The sequence below is a fragment of the Megalops cyprinoides genome, chromosome 22 (genome assembly GCF_013368585.1).
Source record: "Megalops cyprinoides isolate fMegCyp1 chromosome 22, fMegCyp1.pri, whole genome shotgun sequence".
In the NCBI taxonomy this organism is placed as follows: Eukaryota; Metazoa; Chordata; class Actinopteri; order Elopiformes; family Megalopidae; genus Megalops; species Megalops cyprinoides.
The window spans coordinates 8,222,311-8,238,856 of NC_050604.1; the positions used below are offsets into that span (position 1 = coordinate 8,222,311).

General features: G+C 43.7%; 1 protein-coding gene across 1 annotated transcript in view; it reads left to right on the plus strand.

Moving 5' to 3' along the window:
- Positions 1 to 5,091: 5,091 nt before the first annotated feature.
- The window catches only part of LOC118769819 (protein AF-9-like), a 54,437-nt gene continuing 42,982 nt past the window's right edge, over positions 5,092 to 16,546 (plus strand). The window contains exons 1-2 of the mRNA XM_036517150.1: positions 5,092 to 5,199; positions 5,815 to 5,995. Of these exons, the coding sequence (XP_036373043.1) occupies positions 5,188 to 5,199; positions 5,815 to 5,995 (193 nt within the window). The 5' untranslated portion in view covers positions 5,092 to 5,187. The remainder of the gene's footprint in view (positions 5,200 to 5,814; positions 5,996 to 16,546) is intronic.

A 16,546-nucleotide genomic window follows, 5' to 3' on the forward strand; every position in this document is an offset into this window, starting at 1 on the left:
TCTCCGCTAATGTCTGGCATTCCCACATTATGGTTATGATTATGATTATTATTTATGTGGCAGACGGTCTTAACGAGAGAGCATTACAAGGCCACCGTGGCAAGGTCCATACAGTCTGGTGCAAGTCATAACAGCAGTAATATCAAGGACATGGGTGCAGAACAGAAAGTAATGTCACAGATAGCTGGTAAAGAACCAAGCTGGAAAACAGTGTTAGTGTAGAAGCAGAAAAACAAAGCTATAATGTGCAGGCATAGTGTACAGCGCTTCAAGTTTCTGTAAAAGACACAACCTTCCATAAGAGCAGCCTCCGCTCTGATGTCTCAGGTACGCTTGCTAGAGTTAACAACCGTGGGGGGGGATCTATATGACAGTTGTAACCACAGATTGGACAGCAAATCTAAAATTCTCCCCATTGTAGGTAACAAGGCTGAAATTGTTTGCAGTAGGTGACATTCTGCCCATCAGAGTACCTATCTGCTGCATTGCTTGGGTCTTCGGTAAACACAGGCCTGGTGAATATGATCTCTCGGCCCTGAGGGGAAAACAGTAATATTTGATATGACAGAGACCGTATGAACCGTTCAAGAGTGTGTGAATTCAGCCTGACAGCCACTGTGTGGCAGGGGTGTCAGAGAAGATTATCAGCATGCAAAAAATACAGTTTCCAAGAAATGCTACCCTAGCGCATTTTGGCTGTCAGTGTGGTGAGGATTCGTCCAGTAAAGATGATTAAAAATGAAGGAAGAAAAACCAGAGAAAACCTTTGGTCTGTGACGTAAGGAAGAAAAACGTATGCATAAGGAATATAAAGCCTTTCCTGTGTAACATTTCAGCATGTGAGAAATTTCCGTCAAAAGTTAAATGATTGACATATTGAAAGAGACATCAGGATTATTTGCCAAGACTTTCCAGGTTGATTGTCAGGACTGGTTCAGTGGCCTTATGCTTAGAATGTCTGTCCTTACCAAGAAAGGTGATGAGTTCAAGTCAAAGCAACACAGTCCCTGGAATTTACAGTTGATAGTCACACCACACCACAGAATTTACACTTTATATAGCCAGACAGTAACATATAATTTATACCTGATATAGTCACACAATACCATAGAATTTACTATACAGGTGAAGACTATCGTAAAATGGACAGCTGATACAGGTGTACAGTACCATAGAATTTATAGCTGAAACAGTGGCAGAGTACCATAGAATTTAGAAACGGTACCCACTGCCTTTGAGCTTAACAGTCATTAAAGGAGATGGATTGTGAATAATGACCGGATGGCAGACTGCTTTCTGATTCAAAGGAGAGACTTGAAACAAAACAGACGTCAGGACAAACTCAGGCCCTGTGAATCACCTAGACTTGGACAAGGATCACACGGATTCCACTGCTAGAAGTGATTTTTAATGTCACCTACAATTACTCAATCTTGTAAACCAAGAGCAAAAACAGTGGCAAGTCCTTCTCGTCCTCTGGCACAGTTCTGACCTCCTTCTCCATGTCCTCTAACAGGAATGCCAATGCACCTTTTCGGTTGTGTGGCAGTGATGGTGAAGCATCCTTTTTTACTGCCATATCAAATTTTATTACTGTGGCAATATAACACTACTTAATGCAGCCTAATGTAATATTCATGCAACCTAATTAAGTAATGTTGCATCAAAATGTCAACAGATTCAATAAGTATGAGGTACGAGTGAGCGCTGCTATGTATGAGCACATGCAGTTTGTCTTGTAGTATTTAATGGTGAGTAGCAGAAAATGACCCCATGATGGTAATGACTTGAACACTTCCATTTGGAAGCAATGACGGCATGTTGCTAGTCAGTGCAACCAAAATTATCAGTACTCTTTGTTATACTAATAAAGTAGTATGTGTATTGAATCTGAATTAGTCAGTTTAGTCTGAAATTTTAAACATTATAAGCTTTCTGGAAAAAAAGTCAAGAGTAGGTATTTATTCAGACTTAACCAAGCATGCACACAAGGTTCTTGAAAGCGCAAATTATAAATGCATTAGGTGCATCCAGCCAAAGATTTGGTTTGACTTCTTTATAGATCCACCCATCTGAAAAAAAGAAGAGGGAGACTGATGCAAAATGAAAGATAATCCAAGAAATTCCAGGAGATTCTGGGGGCATCATCTCTGCCTCTGGAACTGAAAATGGAGAAATTTTGCCTAGACCTGGTCATACTGATCTATCTAACTGTGTGGCTGTCCGTGTGTCTTGGGCAATCAATCTGTCTGATTTGATGATTTGATATGGCGCACTTCACAAATACATTTGTTACAGAGCACTTTACAGATACAGGATCAACACAGATACAGTTGCATGATGTACAGAAAGATACAACAGTGAAGTATCTTGAGGCAATCCTAACATCAATAAGTGTACTTTGGGACATTGGGAAACATGAAAGCATCATTTCTGGAAAACATTTCAGCCCAGAGGCTTAATTGACATGTTTCATATAAACACAAAAAAATTATTTTGTTCCCTGCCTGTATATGGTTGAGAGCTTGTCAGTATAGGATATTCCATGGTGCATCTGGCATGCCCATATCGTGACTGAATCTGGTTGCAGAGAGGGACAAGCAGTTTTTTCACACAGCCGGTTCTTGGTATGAAGGCAGTAGCAGATTGGTTGGTGGTTTAGCCTCAAGCAGGCAAATTCCATAAGCGACAGTATTCAAGGGGATAACATATCCACTAAAATTACTCTTACCCTCAAGGAACATGCTAAAGCTTCACTCTATTATCCAGTTACACAAAACAATTCATAACACACACATAAAGACACACACACACAAAATGAATTTTGGGAATTTTGGGAAACCATCATCTAAGTTGATCGATAGCTAAATATTTTCCCCCATGAGACTTGGCACAATTTTTGCAGTAGATGCCATGGAAACAGTGCTCGTGTCAATTATGCTGTTAACTGCCTGCTTCACACTGACATTATCTGGCAAATTAAACCAGTCTGCTCCGCTGCCACTGAGAGAAACAAAAATGCACCTTCGCACTTCATCATTCTGACACGCCGCTGATCTCGTTGGAGAAACCCCCCCCCCGCCTCATTTCTGGGTCTAAATTTGAGATAGTCACACGCTCATGTTGCATGACATTGACAAATAACTACATCGCGGCTGCTAGATTGTGGAGGGGATTTGGGCGACGACCGTCCTGGTGTCTCCATCGTTCCCTTCCCCCGCTTGCAACTCCTTGGCACAAAACGAGTACATTTGGCAGGTAAGCGAGTTGGTGTCTCTTTGGGGACGGCTCACCCGAGAGCCAATCACATCTGCCGGGGCCTCTGTTGCTACCGTCCTGTTTGTCGTCCCGGAACTCTGACCCCCATTTCAACAGCATAGTTTCTCAACAGACCAGTCCCCTGTGTCTGCTATTATGCTTTAATGGGACATTTGTCAGAAGGCAGGCGGGCAAATCTTCTTTTCTTTTATTTTTATTTAATGTACTTGTGAATGCAGTAGCTATATAAATTTAGCCTGACACTGCTTAGTTAACTATTGCCAGAAAACAGTTAGAATAGCATAAGAATCTAATACAACTTGTTTAACATGAGCTTTTTGTCCATTTTAAGCCTTTTGTTGTGGCATATAGATAAACTGTAGGTGTACCTTGGAGGAAGAGATGTTATAATTATGGCCAGCAAGTACCTCAGAGATTAATGTGCCATACAGCCAGCTTGTTAGCCATAGTCAGATAGTACCAGTGACTCACACAACCTGTGTTTTTCCTTTTTTGGTCATTTTAAATGTGGTTTGAGCATCTAAACAGCTCCCAGGGGGATTTATGTGCAGGTGTCAGAGCATGAGAGCTGGAGGTCAAAGGGGCGTGTCTTGATGGGGAGAGTGGGCGGAGCTATGCTGCACATAGTACCTTTGCTGCAGTGGGCCTTGCCCTGCTTGCCGCCTCGGGCTGGGGGATGTGGTGCAGCTTACCTTGTGGGAAAACCTGCAACCTCTTCAAAATGTCATTGATTTGATCTAGCAACAGAAGCCAGAGTCTGAGTAAAGGCCATTGGGGACTTGTTTAGAGGCTAATGGAAGTTCCCTCTTCCCCAGTACGAAACAGCTATGATGCACACCCCCCCCCCCCCCCGTAAACATTCCCTCCCTCATAATGAATCCTGCCTCCAATTCCTTACTCATGCTCCTGTCATTTCCTGCTGTGAAATTAAATCATGTTTGGGCCATTATCACCCGCTAGTCACAATTGGTATCAGCAGTTTGCCAGATAAGCCATTTATTACCTCTAATAAGGTGACCCCCTTTCTGCGCCACTACAGGGTGAGCACTGGGAGCAGTCACTTTGGGAAGGGTAACGCATTTATCGACAGTCCTTAGGGGTATGACCGTCGGTGACGCAATCAGCCAGTGTAAAAAGTCCTGCAGGGACCCAGCCTCCCCTGTCATATCGCAAGAAAAGCAAAGCATTATGTCAGGATTCAATCAAAGCTGCCAAAATCAGCCATACGGAAAAGTGCAATTCTTTTCAAATCCAATGCATCTCTAAAATGAACATTGTTGAAGATTGTTTATTTAATGAACAGACACCTTTCCCAAGTTAACACAGCACACAGCCACCTGGGGATGAAACTGGCAATCTTCAATCCATTGGTTCAGCTTCTTAACATTTCTTGCCACGCTTTTGGGTTTCATACTCAAGGGGTAGTGCTGCATTAAGGATTTGAACCTTTAGGTCACAAGTACAGTTCCCTAAATTCTGCACCACCAGACTGTGACAGTCTGTATGGGGTTAACTGACTCACTAAAATGGCTAAATCATTATCTGAACAAACAATTCCGTCTTTTCACGTTCTTTAGTGAATTGTTGACATTAGGACTGACGCTGAAAATGCACATCTGTGTTGTGAGTCTCACAGTTATGAAGCTGTGATGTTGTCCCCGGATTCGTACAAGATACAAGACTTTGGTCGTCTGCCAACATTGTCCATTTGTTCACCTCTCCTCTGTCGCCGGCAATTCTCTAGACGGTGCACTGAAACCGCGCATGCGTCTTGCTTCTCTCTCCTCCGACTGAAAGTCGGGCTGAGTTCAATTAGGAGACAATGTCCGCCATCAGCACACTGCGCTCTTCCACCTTCCCATTTAAACTAAATTTTCCATGAAATAGCACTAACAGACGGCCCCAAGAATGACCAGCTCGGTGAGTATCAATTTGTTAATGCTTCAGGATGTGTCATAATTGCAACAGACAGCTTTTTACGTTTCAAGGAGGTGATAGTGCGCAGCCCATTTGTACGGCAGATTTCTAGTCATATTTCTGCATGCAAGTACAGTTGAACTAGTTGAGCAGCCGACAGGTACGTTTGCAATACTGAGTTTCTTATGCAGGGCAGCTTGAGTTCGGTACTAAAAAGTAGAGTATTATTTAGTAACATCGTGCTCCTGGAATGAAAGCGCAAAGCACGTATGTTAGCAGCTTCGTAAAATAGCAGACCAGGTTCGCGAGATGTGACAGTATTTTCAGAAAGAATAAACTGAGAGAACTCGCTTGATCAGGGTTAAGTATCGCATTGTTAATGGCGAAAGGGCATGTGTTCACACGTGTTCACATGAACTTGTGTATCAAGGTGCTTTTTGTAACTTGTTTATCCACTGAGAACCCTACTGTATGTCAGTGGAGCTTTTATGCTGGAAAAGCGCGCATTTAGCTTTATTCACACACACACACACACATTCACACGGCTCTCACATTTTAGCTGGTGTTCGACCGAGATTTCAGTGTATTTTATTGTATTGCGTTATTTACATGTCACAGGGCGCGGTTCAGGTGAAACTAGAGCTTGGTCACCGTGCCCAGGTCAGAAAGAAGCCCACCGTGGAGGGCTTTACGCATGACTGGATGGTGTTCGTCAGAGGACCGGAACACAGCAACATTCAGCACTTTGTGGAAAAAGTAGTTTTTCATCTGCACGAAAGCTTTCCAAGACCAAAAAGAGGTGAGGGCGCTTTTTGATTCCTAATGTCGTCTGGTTGTCTGTTTAAATGCTGCTCTCCTCTTGCTTGGTTTTAACTGGGCTCGGGTCGGCGTAAGCGCTGCCAGGGTAACGTGTGGCAGTGCCCTCTTAATTTGCCATGTTATACTAATGTGTGCGCTTACTGAGTGTCTGCTCAATAAATCTGAATTCACGTTCAGACCAACGAAGTGGCGTTTGTCTGTAAAATAAATAGATGGCCACCATCTGTTTATATTTGCTGTAAGACTTGTTTTGTGGATAGCCGACAACTTTGCTGTAAAACGTGATGCTAATTTACAGGCATCGGTTCCGTGGAAATGCTGATATGTGTTTCATCTGGATAGCCTAATTTTATACTCCAGTGACTCCTCTAACGCATGCGTGCAAACTAAAGTTTGAGGATTTGTGTCATGCTTTCTTCACACTGATGCCGGTAAATAAGCAGTGTGTTTGCATGTGTGCAAGTGCACTTGTACCAGTCGCATGTCTGGTACACAGTTATGTTGGAAGTTAATAGAACATAAATTATAGAACGAAAACAATTTGTATGAATCTGTTTCAACTACCGTTTACATTTGACGGTGCAGGCGTTTTAATAGCCCGGTATTAGTAATCTAAAGAATCTCTACGATTTCGCATTTCTCTTTTCTCCACGTTTGGATCTATCAGTGTGTTGTGAGAAAGAGTCCCCGAAACCCTCTAAGCTTCAGAGGAATTACTTTTATCAAAACATGGTGCATTCACTCGTATCGATTTGGACAGGTTGGCACTGGACAGAACTTTTTCTTACAACGCTAAATCGCTCTGGATGGCGCGTTTGGCAATGACAACAGAAGGCGAGGCAGAGCTCAGCGCAGCAGGACATTACAGTCCAAGCACCACCGCTCATGCAGCCCGTAACGCAGAAGAAAGAGTTCCCTAACGGTGACAGTCATCGGCAATAACATCTGTTCATCCAACGTCCCCTTGCGTTCAGGCTGGGTTAGGTGTCGCCAGTTAACACGCGTCCATTTCCAGCGGCTGTTATATTGTTCTGCACACGACGGAAGCAAACCTTGAGGATAATTTAACAGTTGCGTCTGCATCATGACTGCATCTCCCTGTATCCCCGTCTGTTTGCCTGCTGTGTTAGATTGTTAAAATACTTTTGCGCCAGAATATTGAATGCGGATGTTGTGTCTTGTTCTGAAGTTTGGTACGAACAAGTTTAGATTTTAAAAGCTGGTTATTTTAGTTGTCTGGTTTTTCGTGCTCCTGCTTATATGAGCGTTAAACCAGTGGCGTCCCTCGTGTAACACATGGGCCACTCTGCCGCAGGGATTGCTGGCATTTATTTGGCGTGCTTCTGTTGCACTGGAATTGTCATTCGTCTGGATGGCCAACGTGTAATATAATCGAATACAAGCCGCTGCGGTCTATCTAGTCAAGTAACACTTCCTTAAATCGACAGTAACTTTAGGCATAATTTTAGAGTGAGAATACGCTGCTGAATGGGAGGTTTGAAATGCCACCCTTAATTTAGTGTCTGGAAATTTAACTAAAGTTTCTCTGGAGTGTACACGTGGGAGGAACCGTTCGTGATTCATGGTCTTCAGGTGTCCCAAGGGTGGTCCAAAATCGTACCAAATCGATCATGGTTTGGCTAGAAGTGCAGAACTGGTTTCATGCACTTCTCAAGTTAAACATCAGCTGACATGGGATTTCTGTGTAACAAGCACCATGTAATAGCAATTTTATATACACCATGTAGCGTGCAATATCATGATTAGAAACACTATGTACCATTAGATACCTTGTTTATATCACTTCTTACCATACGAACAATATTCCCTTCCTGCTGTTTCACTGTGGGTAAATATATATTTTTTGTAAAGGCCAGGCAACAGATTGTAAAAAAACCCCACAAATGAGTCATTAGTTTCAGAGTATCCACAGGCCCCTGCTTTTCCATTTTTCAAAAGGGCAAATTCCATTTCTGAAAATGGCCGGTGTTCTTTTTTTTTAAATAATTTTTTGTTTTTAATCTTTTTGGTTGCATTTTCTGCTTCTTTTCCATTTATTCATTCTACTGCAGATACAGACCAGGCAAGCTGTACTCACTTCTGTGTAGTGTTGCTAAATGACAAATGTGTAAATATCCCTCCCCCTCATTTCATCAGTTAAAACAGCTGGAACAGTGTTCCTGTTTATCTTGTGTTAAGCTAATTGTTTTGAAAATTTACATTCAATATGATTTTGATATTGATTCATTGATATGATTCCCAATTTTCATTTTGCCCGAAAGCAAATGCCATTCAAAACTGACGGTTTAATTTCCAAAGGTCAGTCCCTCTGGCACACCAATGTTTTCAGGGACCTGTGTGTATCTTGCATTAACTGCATTTTCTCCCTGTGTACTTCCTGTATCTTGAATTGTTTTAATGAAGTGTGTGTTTCAAAAGGAAAGCCTGTAACTCCAATTTGATTCTTATCTCACTACATATTCAGAGCTGGAATTGTGCCTTTCTGGGTCTGCATATTTACCAGAGCTGGGGCCAATTCTATTTCAGTGCAGTCAATTCAAGACATTAATTGAAATTCAAGTCATTAATTGAAAAGATCTGCCTAGGAAATGTTGGGTGATTTTCAATCCATGAATTGATTGTTTTATTGGTTCCCCACAGTGACTAAATTGAAATGGAATTGGCGGCAACTGATTTTTGATTTGTGATTTTTACACCCCTGAGCTTTTCCATTGGTCTGCTGTTGAGGACCAGGGATCTTTTACTCACCACTGTTAGTCATCCACTGAAATGGGTTCAAGAAAAGGAAAGCATTATTGTGGACTCTTCATAGCGATGAACAGCATACCTGGAGAAAGGTTATAACAGGAATGTTTTTGTTTAGCTGCATATTCCCATGGCGCTCAATGACAGTGCTATGATGGTTTGTGAAGTGGTGCGGGTAGGTGTGGTCTGACATCAGTCTGCATGGTCTTCTCCCTTCAGCCCACATAAAGCACATTCTCTGAGTGCTTGTTTTGTGCTAGGTGAAAGTTTGTGTTGTGTGTGCCCCTGTGTGGATTCAGATAAGTCAAACGAACTTGTTTCGGTGACTGATTCTTTCAGCTGACTCATTATTTCATCACAAGCTCTGATGCTGTGCTGTGAATTATGCATCTGTGCATCTCAGATAATGCCTTGTACTCACTGAAATTGCATGACACCAAGGTAGGCTTGATGTGTTTGGCTGGGAGTGTCAGGTGTGAATACATCACTGGTACTCTGATCTTTGTTATGGCAGTTGATGAACTTTAAAGCGTGTTAATCCTTCTTGAGAGAGTAATGCAAAACAGTTTTAGAAGTGTTTGGTGATGACTCTCTCTCCTTCTTCTCTCTGTCTCATATGTATATATATACATTAGTATACATATGTATTTGTATACATATGTATATACATTTTTCACCCATGTAAATGTCACCAGCATCAAGTTCTATGAATGTCTCAGAAAGCCTTTTACATATTTAATAATTTATTTTGAATTACAATCGAAAACAGTTTATATATCTTGCTGTCTATCAATAAATATGGCGTATTGCATAGCAACTTTTTGTGGTGTTATCCATTTATAGATGGATTGCTGGACATTTACTGAGACAATTTGGGTTAAGTGCTTATCCCAAAGTTACAACAGCTGTGCCATATATGGGATTTGAACCAGCAAGTTTTGGGTTACACCAGACTGCTGAATTAGCAAACAGTTAGTGAGCAGGTAATAACTGGGTAATTTCCAATAATAGAATGAAATTACAAAGAAGCCATGGTTTTAAAAAAGTTTCTCATATTTTCAGATGTGTTGTTTGAATTTGTATTAGGTTCACACATAGAAGTAATCTGAAAATGGAAAAATCTGAGGATTATCAAAGATAATCCCTGCATTCTGAGTCATGATAAGTTTCTTGATTATTCTCAAACCTGAGTGCTTCTGTGCTATGCTGAAGAGCTAACCTCTTCTGCCACAAGCTTAAAGAAAAACACAAAAAACCTCTTATGACAGAAAGCTAGCAAGGGTGGAAAACTATTACACACCTTTTATTTAGCATGTGAGTTTTACAGTTTTGAAAGTACAAGTATAATTTGCTTTGTGCAGAGGTGTTCTGTGCAGTGTGTTACTCGGGTTGTTGCATTTTTGCAGGTCTATTCAGGAGCCAGAGAAGCTTTCTGCTCCATAGGCACAAAGGATCTCACAAATAATGCACAGCCCTCTGAGGTTTGGGGGCGATACAGGAAATGTACTGCAGGATGCTGTTAAGTTACAAGATCAAACATATTGCTTTGTGTCTCTAGGCCAGAGGGGAGTGGTGGGGGGGGAGGACTGGGGGGCTTTGATCAGCACGGACGTTTGACTGAAAGGCACAAATTGCCATTCAGAGTTTGGTAGATGGAAGCCTTGACGTGGACATGTCTCACCAAATGCTCCACACGACTGCCCGTGACCCTGCAGCTATGTCGTGAGGTCACTTCCTGTGATTTTTTTTGTAATGCACAAACTGTAACAGTCGACTGTTGAGACTGATCCGCATTAAACTGATACCCGTTCCCGGCCTGAAAGATATGCCCTCAGTTACCACACCTTTGAAATACAGGTTTTGTCCTGAGCATTTTGATTGGGCGGAAGTACCCCATATTGAAACTTAATCTTTGTTCTGGTGCTCTTACTGAAATACTGCTTTTGTTGACGTGAGTGTGCATAGTGTATAGCTGAAGGGAAAACAAGAGCTCTTATAGGAGCTCCACTCTTATAATGTAACACTTAACTGTTGTAAAGGTGGCCCTCTATTTGAAAACAAAGGCATTAATATCTCTCCACAGGGCTGTGAAGGTGTCGTTTCAACACCCAGAATTCTTTTGGTTAATTTAATTAAAAATGCCCCCGCTGGATGGAACTGGATGGAGTTGTTTTACAGCTGCAGAGACATTTCAGTGAAACTTGACATCCAACATAAAGAACTCGACATCCAACATAAAAAAAGCTCTCGTGAGCCGCCGTGGTGCAGAGCCTCGCAAACTTGATATCTAGGGTCGGGACTGGTGAGAGGGGGTAAGAAACCCAAAATAAACAAATTGGGAATATCGTTTTACTTTTTCTCTCGTTCCTCTTCTTTCCAGACCCCACAAAATGTTGCTTCTAATATCGTGGAACACGGTGAAGTGGTTTGGTTGATTGTCAAGGCTGTCTCCTGCAATTTAGCAATATGTAAAATATAGGGGAGTTTTTATTTGGTACAGAATATACCAAGGGTAATAACTGAAATATGGACCTAGTATTATAGGGATCATGAAAAATAAAAAAGAAGTAAAAAAAAAAAAGACAAAAATCCTGTTGAACATGCTGAAACAGTCGATACAGTGTCCGTCTAAGTTATGATCTACGAGGTTGTTCAAGTTTGGCTTTTTGGATACCTGTCATTACATTCCAGCATATTGGCTACAATAAGGGTGGGGACCCCATGTTCCCAGGGGCACACAGGGTCTGCTGGTTAAGTGCTTTGGGACAAAATTTAGCCTAAATCTTTCTTTGAGGAGAGAGTCGCCTTGCCAGCTATTCCAGGTGTAAATCTGATGCAGACTGAGATAAAGTCAGGTTGTCCAGTGAGCGTCAGTCTCTTCACTATTTAGGCACAATGATTCACAGTAGACCCCATGACCCCCCCCCCCCCCTTAGGAACACGGCCTCCTTAATTCTGGACTGCAGTCTAGCCTTTAGGTTCTGTGTCCGCTGCAGGGGAGACATGACACCAGTTTTATAATTGGACACCTGTCAGCATTCAGTCTGGCAGGTTTGGCATTCACATCCTTCGTCTCTCTGGGCTGTTTCCTGTGAGTCTAGCTAATGTTGTCCAAGGTTTGTGTGGGTGTAGTTCGTTATATCTGTGCTGACCAGTCAGAGACAACCATAGTGCCTTTAGCGCTATGGTAGAGGAACAGGTTGCTTGGATTACAGGTATATTTCCCTCCTTAGATCTTTGGATCTTGGTGTCACTGCTGGTCTGTTTTAAAGGTAGTTTGAGAACACGTGGGACATCCTCACATCATGCAGATGAACACTGTCATCAAAAACGTCACATTGGATTAGGCACTGCAGTGTAGCATAGTGGTAAGGTGCAGGGCTTGTGACCAAAAAGATGCTGGTTTGATTCCCCGCTGGGGCACTGCTGCTGTACCCTTGGGCAAGGTGCTTAACCCATAATTGCCTCAGTAAATATCCAGCTGTACAAATGGATAACATGTATAAATTGTAACATTTGTAAATTGCTCTGGATAAGAGCATCTGCTAAATGACAATGATGTAATGGAATGGATTAGGCTTAGGTGCTGTTTGGAGTGTAAATGCTAAATACTGGAGATTTCCAGAAATATGCCTTTAATGTGACCTGAATATGAGCACTACGCAAGATGAACGTGAACCCAAAAAGTCATTTTACTCTCCAGCTGCAAAGCTTCAGACCGCTCCAGATTATCTTGGAGTAAACCCATAGATGAGGCTGTTCCTTCTGCTCCATTTTAAGAGGCCGTCTGTCCTTTTTCCCCCACGTGACGCGCGGCTGATCTGGGTTTGTAGCCGTAACCACCGGTGCAGCGTGGGCCGCAGCACCTCACTAGCTTTGCTCAGCCCGTGCTGATCTCAGCACAGTCCCGCAAGGTCTCTCCTCAGAGCATTAAAATTAATGATGCAATGTCCTATAAAGTTGTAGCCAAGCCCCATTAAAACAAGGAGCCCTGGTGTTTCTGTGGAGCGAGGGGCAGCAGTGTGGTGTAGTAGTAAGGAATTGAGCTAGTATCTAAAAGGTTGCTGGTTCAATTCCCCACTGGGGTATTGCTGTTATACCTTTGGGCAAGGTACTTAACCCACAATTGCCACAGTAAATATCCTGCTGTATAAATGGATAAAATTGTCACCTGTCTAAGTTGCTCCGGATAAGAGCGTCAGATAAATGACAATAACGTAATGTAATGACAATGATGTAATTTACTGTACCCACAGTGTACCATGTCACCCATATGGCCTCAGGCTTGAAAGGCCTCAGCGCTTCTCCGACATGTCCGTGTTCGCTCTGAATAACCGCTGTCTGCACAAACAGACCCTGAAGGTGACCAGGAAGACCAGGTGTCGTTTTCCATTTTAGCGCAGAAGCGGCGTCTCCCACACGGAGCAGCACTGTGAACCCTCAGCGGGACGAAAAGGGCCCGGGGATTATGCTGTGTAAACAGGCTGGCGGTTTCGACAGGAAGCAGACGCCTCTCTCTCTCCCGGGAGCAGCTCTTCTCTTCCACGCCGCGCCGCTCGCTGACGAAATCGTCGCCGACATCCCGGTTTAACATCTCCTTTTTTTATTTAACCACCCTCCCCCTCCCCCCATTCCCTGCCCCACACAGTCCTCTTCATGTTGAGGTCACCACATTTGCCTCCAGCAGAGAGGCAGCAGCTTCAGCTAAGTCTTCTCAACTTTTAATTTTCTCCTGTCCGCCTTTCAGGGCGAGTGTTTTGCGGTCGCCGCGCGCACGCCACATCAGATAAGTCGCTGAGGTAACCCCCAAAATATGAAAGTGCCTCAGGGGGGAATATTTCTCTCAGAAGTCGTCTGCTGGTACTCGGCGCTCCTGCCTTTTCATCGTGGCGGATCTGGGGGAATGCCTCTCGGCTTTCAGCGCGGGCGATTGAGGTGTTGGGTGATCCGACCGTCCCTTGTTGCTGAGCGGTGTAATTATCCCCCACAATAGCGCCACTGTGAACCGTAATCTGAAATGCAGCCTATATTTTGAGAGTGAAACGGGAAGCGGCGGGTCCTCAGCCTCCTTCACTGCGAGGCAGGTATCGATTTCAAGGGCAGTGGCCGCGTTCAGAATGTTGGCGTGCTTTGGTTTAAAGGGCACTCAGAGCGGGTCTCTGAAAATCAGCAGGAGTTTATTTGTAAGTTTATAACTTACTAACATAACTGAACACACGCACACTCACATGTATATATTATATATACTTGGTTGAACTGAAGAAAATACAGAGGTTTTGTGGGCAGAGTCAATCAGTGGGCCTGTTGGAAAATGAAAATGAACGTGGTTTGACATATCAAGCACAGCTCAACTCACAAAGCCTCAGAGGCCTGATTTGAAAGTGCATGTTTTGTCTGACCAGGCGCTTGCTGTTTCTCTTTTTATGTAAGAAAATCTCTGTGTACTGTTTGAACCTCGGGTTAATGGTGGAAGACTAGGCCTTACAGGAAGTGCCGCCCTCTTCTTCTGGTCAGAAGACATGGTAGAAGCGAAGGGGAGGCTCACATTGACTCATGGCGCGATGAGACTCACATCAGTTGTTTTCCACTGTAACTGGTCCCAAGGAATAACAGCAGCAAACATTGAGTAAAGGGACATTTGCATGCTGTATCTGCAATTAGACATGTGTCTGTACAGAACTTAAATGTATATATAAATGTATACTATAATATATGAATGCATACACATAATATATGAAAATTTATTAATAGATACATTAATTATACACGTATGTCCTGGTTAACGAGCTTCAGAATTATTTACATTGTGATTGAAAGTCATAATTTTTGAGGGTAATGTTAAAAATTTGATATTAGTGGAGGCTGGTATTAAGAGACTTTGATTGGATCCTTTTTAAAATATTCACCGTAGGAAGCATGTAAAGAACGTCCCGTTTCTGTACTGTGCTACTGTACGTCTGTGTTTACTGTAAAGCGGACAGTGTGGCGCTGTTTATGATTAACACCCCTTACATGTAAAATTCAGGAGGAGAGGTGAATGGAGTGAGTGGCTGAACGAGCCTGCCCTCTCTGAGAGTGAGGGGGTTGCCTGTGGCAGTGCTGTTGAAGTAATTGCTTCTCTTGCCTTGAAACACGACACACCCCCGCTTGACTGAACAATAATACTTTTGGCACACCTCCCTCTGACACATCTCCTTCACAACTTCTGAGTCTGCAAGGATAGACAGAGTGCCTGGATGCTGAACCAGGATCAGTTGTGATTCTCTCAAGGCCTCTCAGTCTGTGAAGACAGAGTGTACCAGAGCACCTCTCCACTGAACCAGGATCAGTTTTGGTTTGGTATGCACTACACAAGTGTGCGCTAAAAGCACACATTGTTTTCTCAAGTAACTCATGTGAGTTATTCCTTCTTTAATCGAAATGCCCGTTCTAGATTATCTTAAACAGCTGAAATTGTAAATAGTCTTCCTTGATACAGCTGAGTATTTCCCAAAGTGCCTCACTTCAAGCTATAACAGCAGCAGTCAATGACTGAGTCAAACCTGCTACATCAGGGTACAAGCAAATAAACATAGACTTCTAACAAGCTTTGTGGTAGTTTTGGTAATGTTAAACACTTGAAAATCTGCCTCATATTCAAATGTATACACCTGGAACAACCCCAGTAGTGACAGATGTGTTTACACCAGCCTCTCTGCAGAGCCAGAATAGAGCCTTAAGCAGCCTATTGAGTTCTTTATTTACAGTTTTGTCAAGTGCGACATAATATTATGATGTGAGAGTTGCCTGTAAGCACAAAAGCGTCCCACAGCGAGCGGCTCATTGAAACAAGTTTATCTTTTCAAGGGCTTTTGAAAACGATCAGCCATCCAGGGTCCTCCTAATTGAAACGTCTCGGGAGACCAGCGGCACTCAAACGGAAGGCCCTCTCATTCGCCCCCCCCCCCTGCCCCCACGGGTGTCGGGCAGGGTCGGAGACCCCACGCGAGAGGGACAAAGAGGTGCCCGAGCGACAGAGAGGCTGTTTTCCGCCGAATTAGACATGGGGCCGCGGGCCTGAATATCACTTCCGAAATGAAGGGTGGCGATGGCACGCTCTTTCACCGCGAAAACGTCATGCTGGGGAGGGGGATGTTTTTCATGCCATCGTTTCCTGAAAAACGACTGGATCCGCACCCCCTCAAAGCGCCAGCCCCCCCCCCCTCGTCTCCTCTCTCTCGGCACCGGACAAAGGCCCGCGTTTGGGAGCCCCGTGTCTGGCCGTGTTGTTCGGCCGCTTTGAAGACCCTCGCCCCCCTGGGGGGGGGCATTCAAAGTGCCGCAGGGGGCTCCCGGTAATTGCTTTACGACGCGCCAGAAATGGTACCTGCTTGAATAGGGGGGCGACGGAAAGGGGACAAGCTGTGAGGATTCGAGGCTCTCTGTGTAAAAAGAGGGTGTTGGGGGGGTGGAGGGTGGGGGGGGGGTGGGAAGGGAGCAGGGCAAGCTGGTGGAGGCTCGAAGGAGGAACTGGGTGTTAAACGATCACCCTCGCAGTTTTGTCAATGAAAGGAGGACGACGGGGCGGGGGGGAGAGGGTGTGGAGGAAGCCGTTTATTGAAGCATGGTTTATGTGGGCTGTCTTGGCAGGTTTTTTCTGCTCTGCCTCCATAAAATGTTTTTCTTTTCTTTTTTTTTCTTCTTTTCACGTGTGGATTCCAAAAATAAAGCTGTGATATTTGAGTCAGAGCTTAGCAGGAAGGATTATGATGTTAATAGTGAGGAG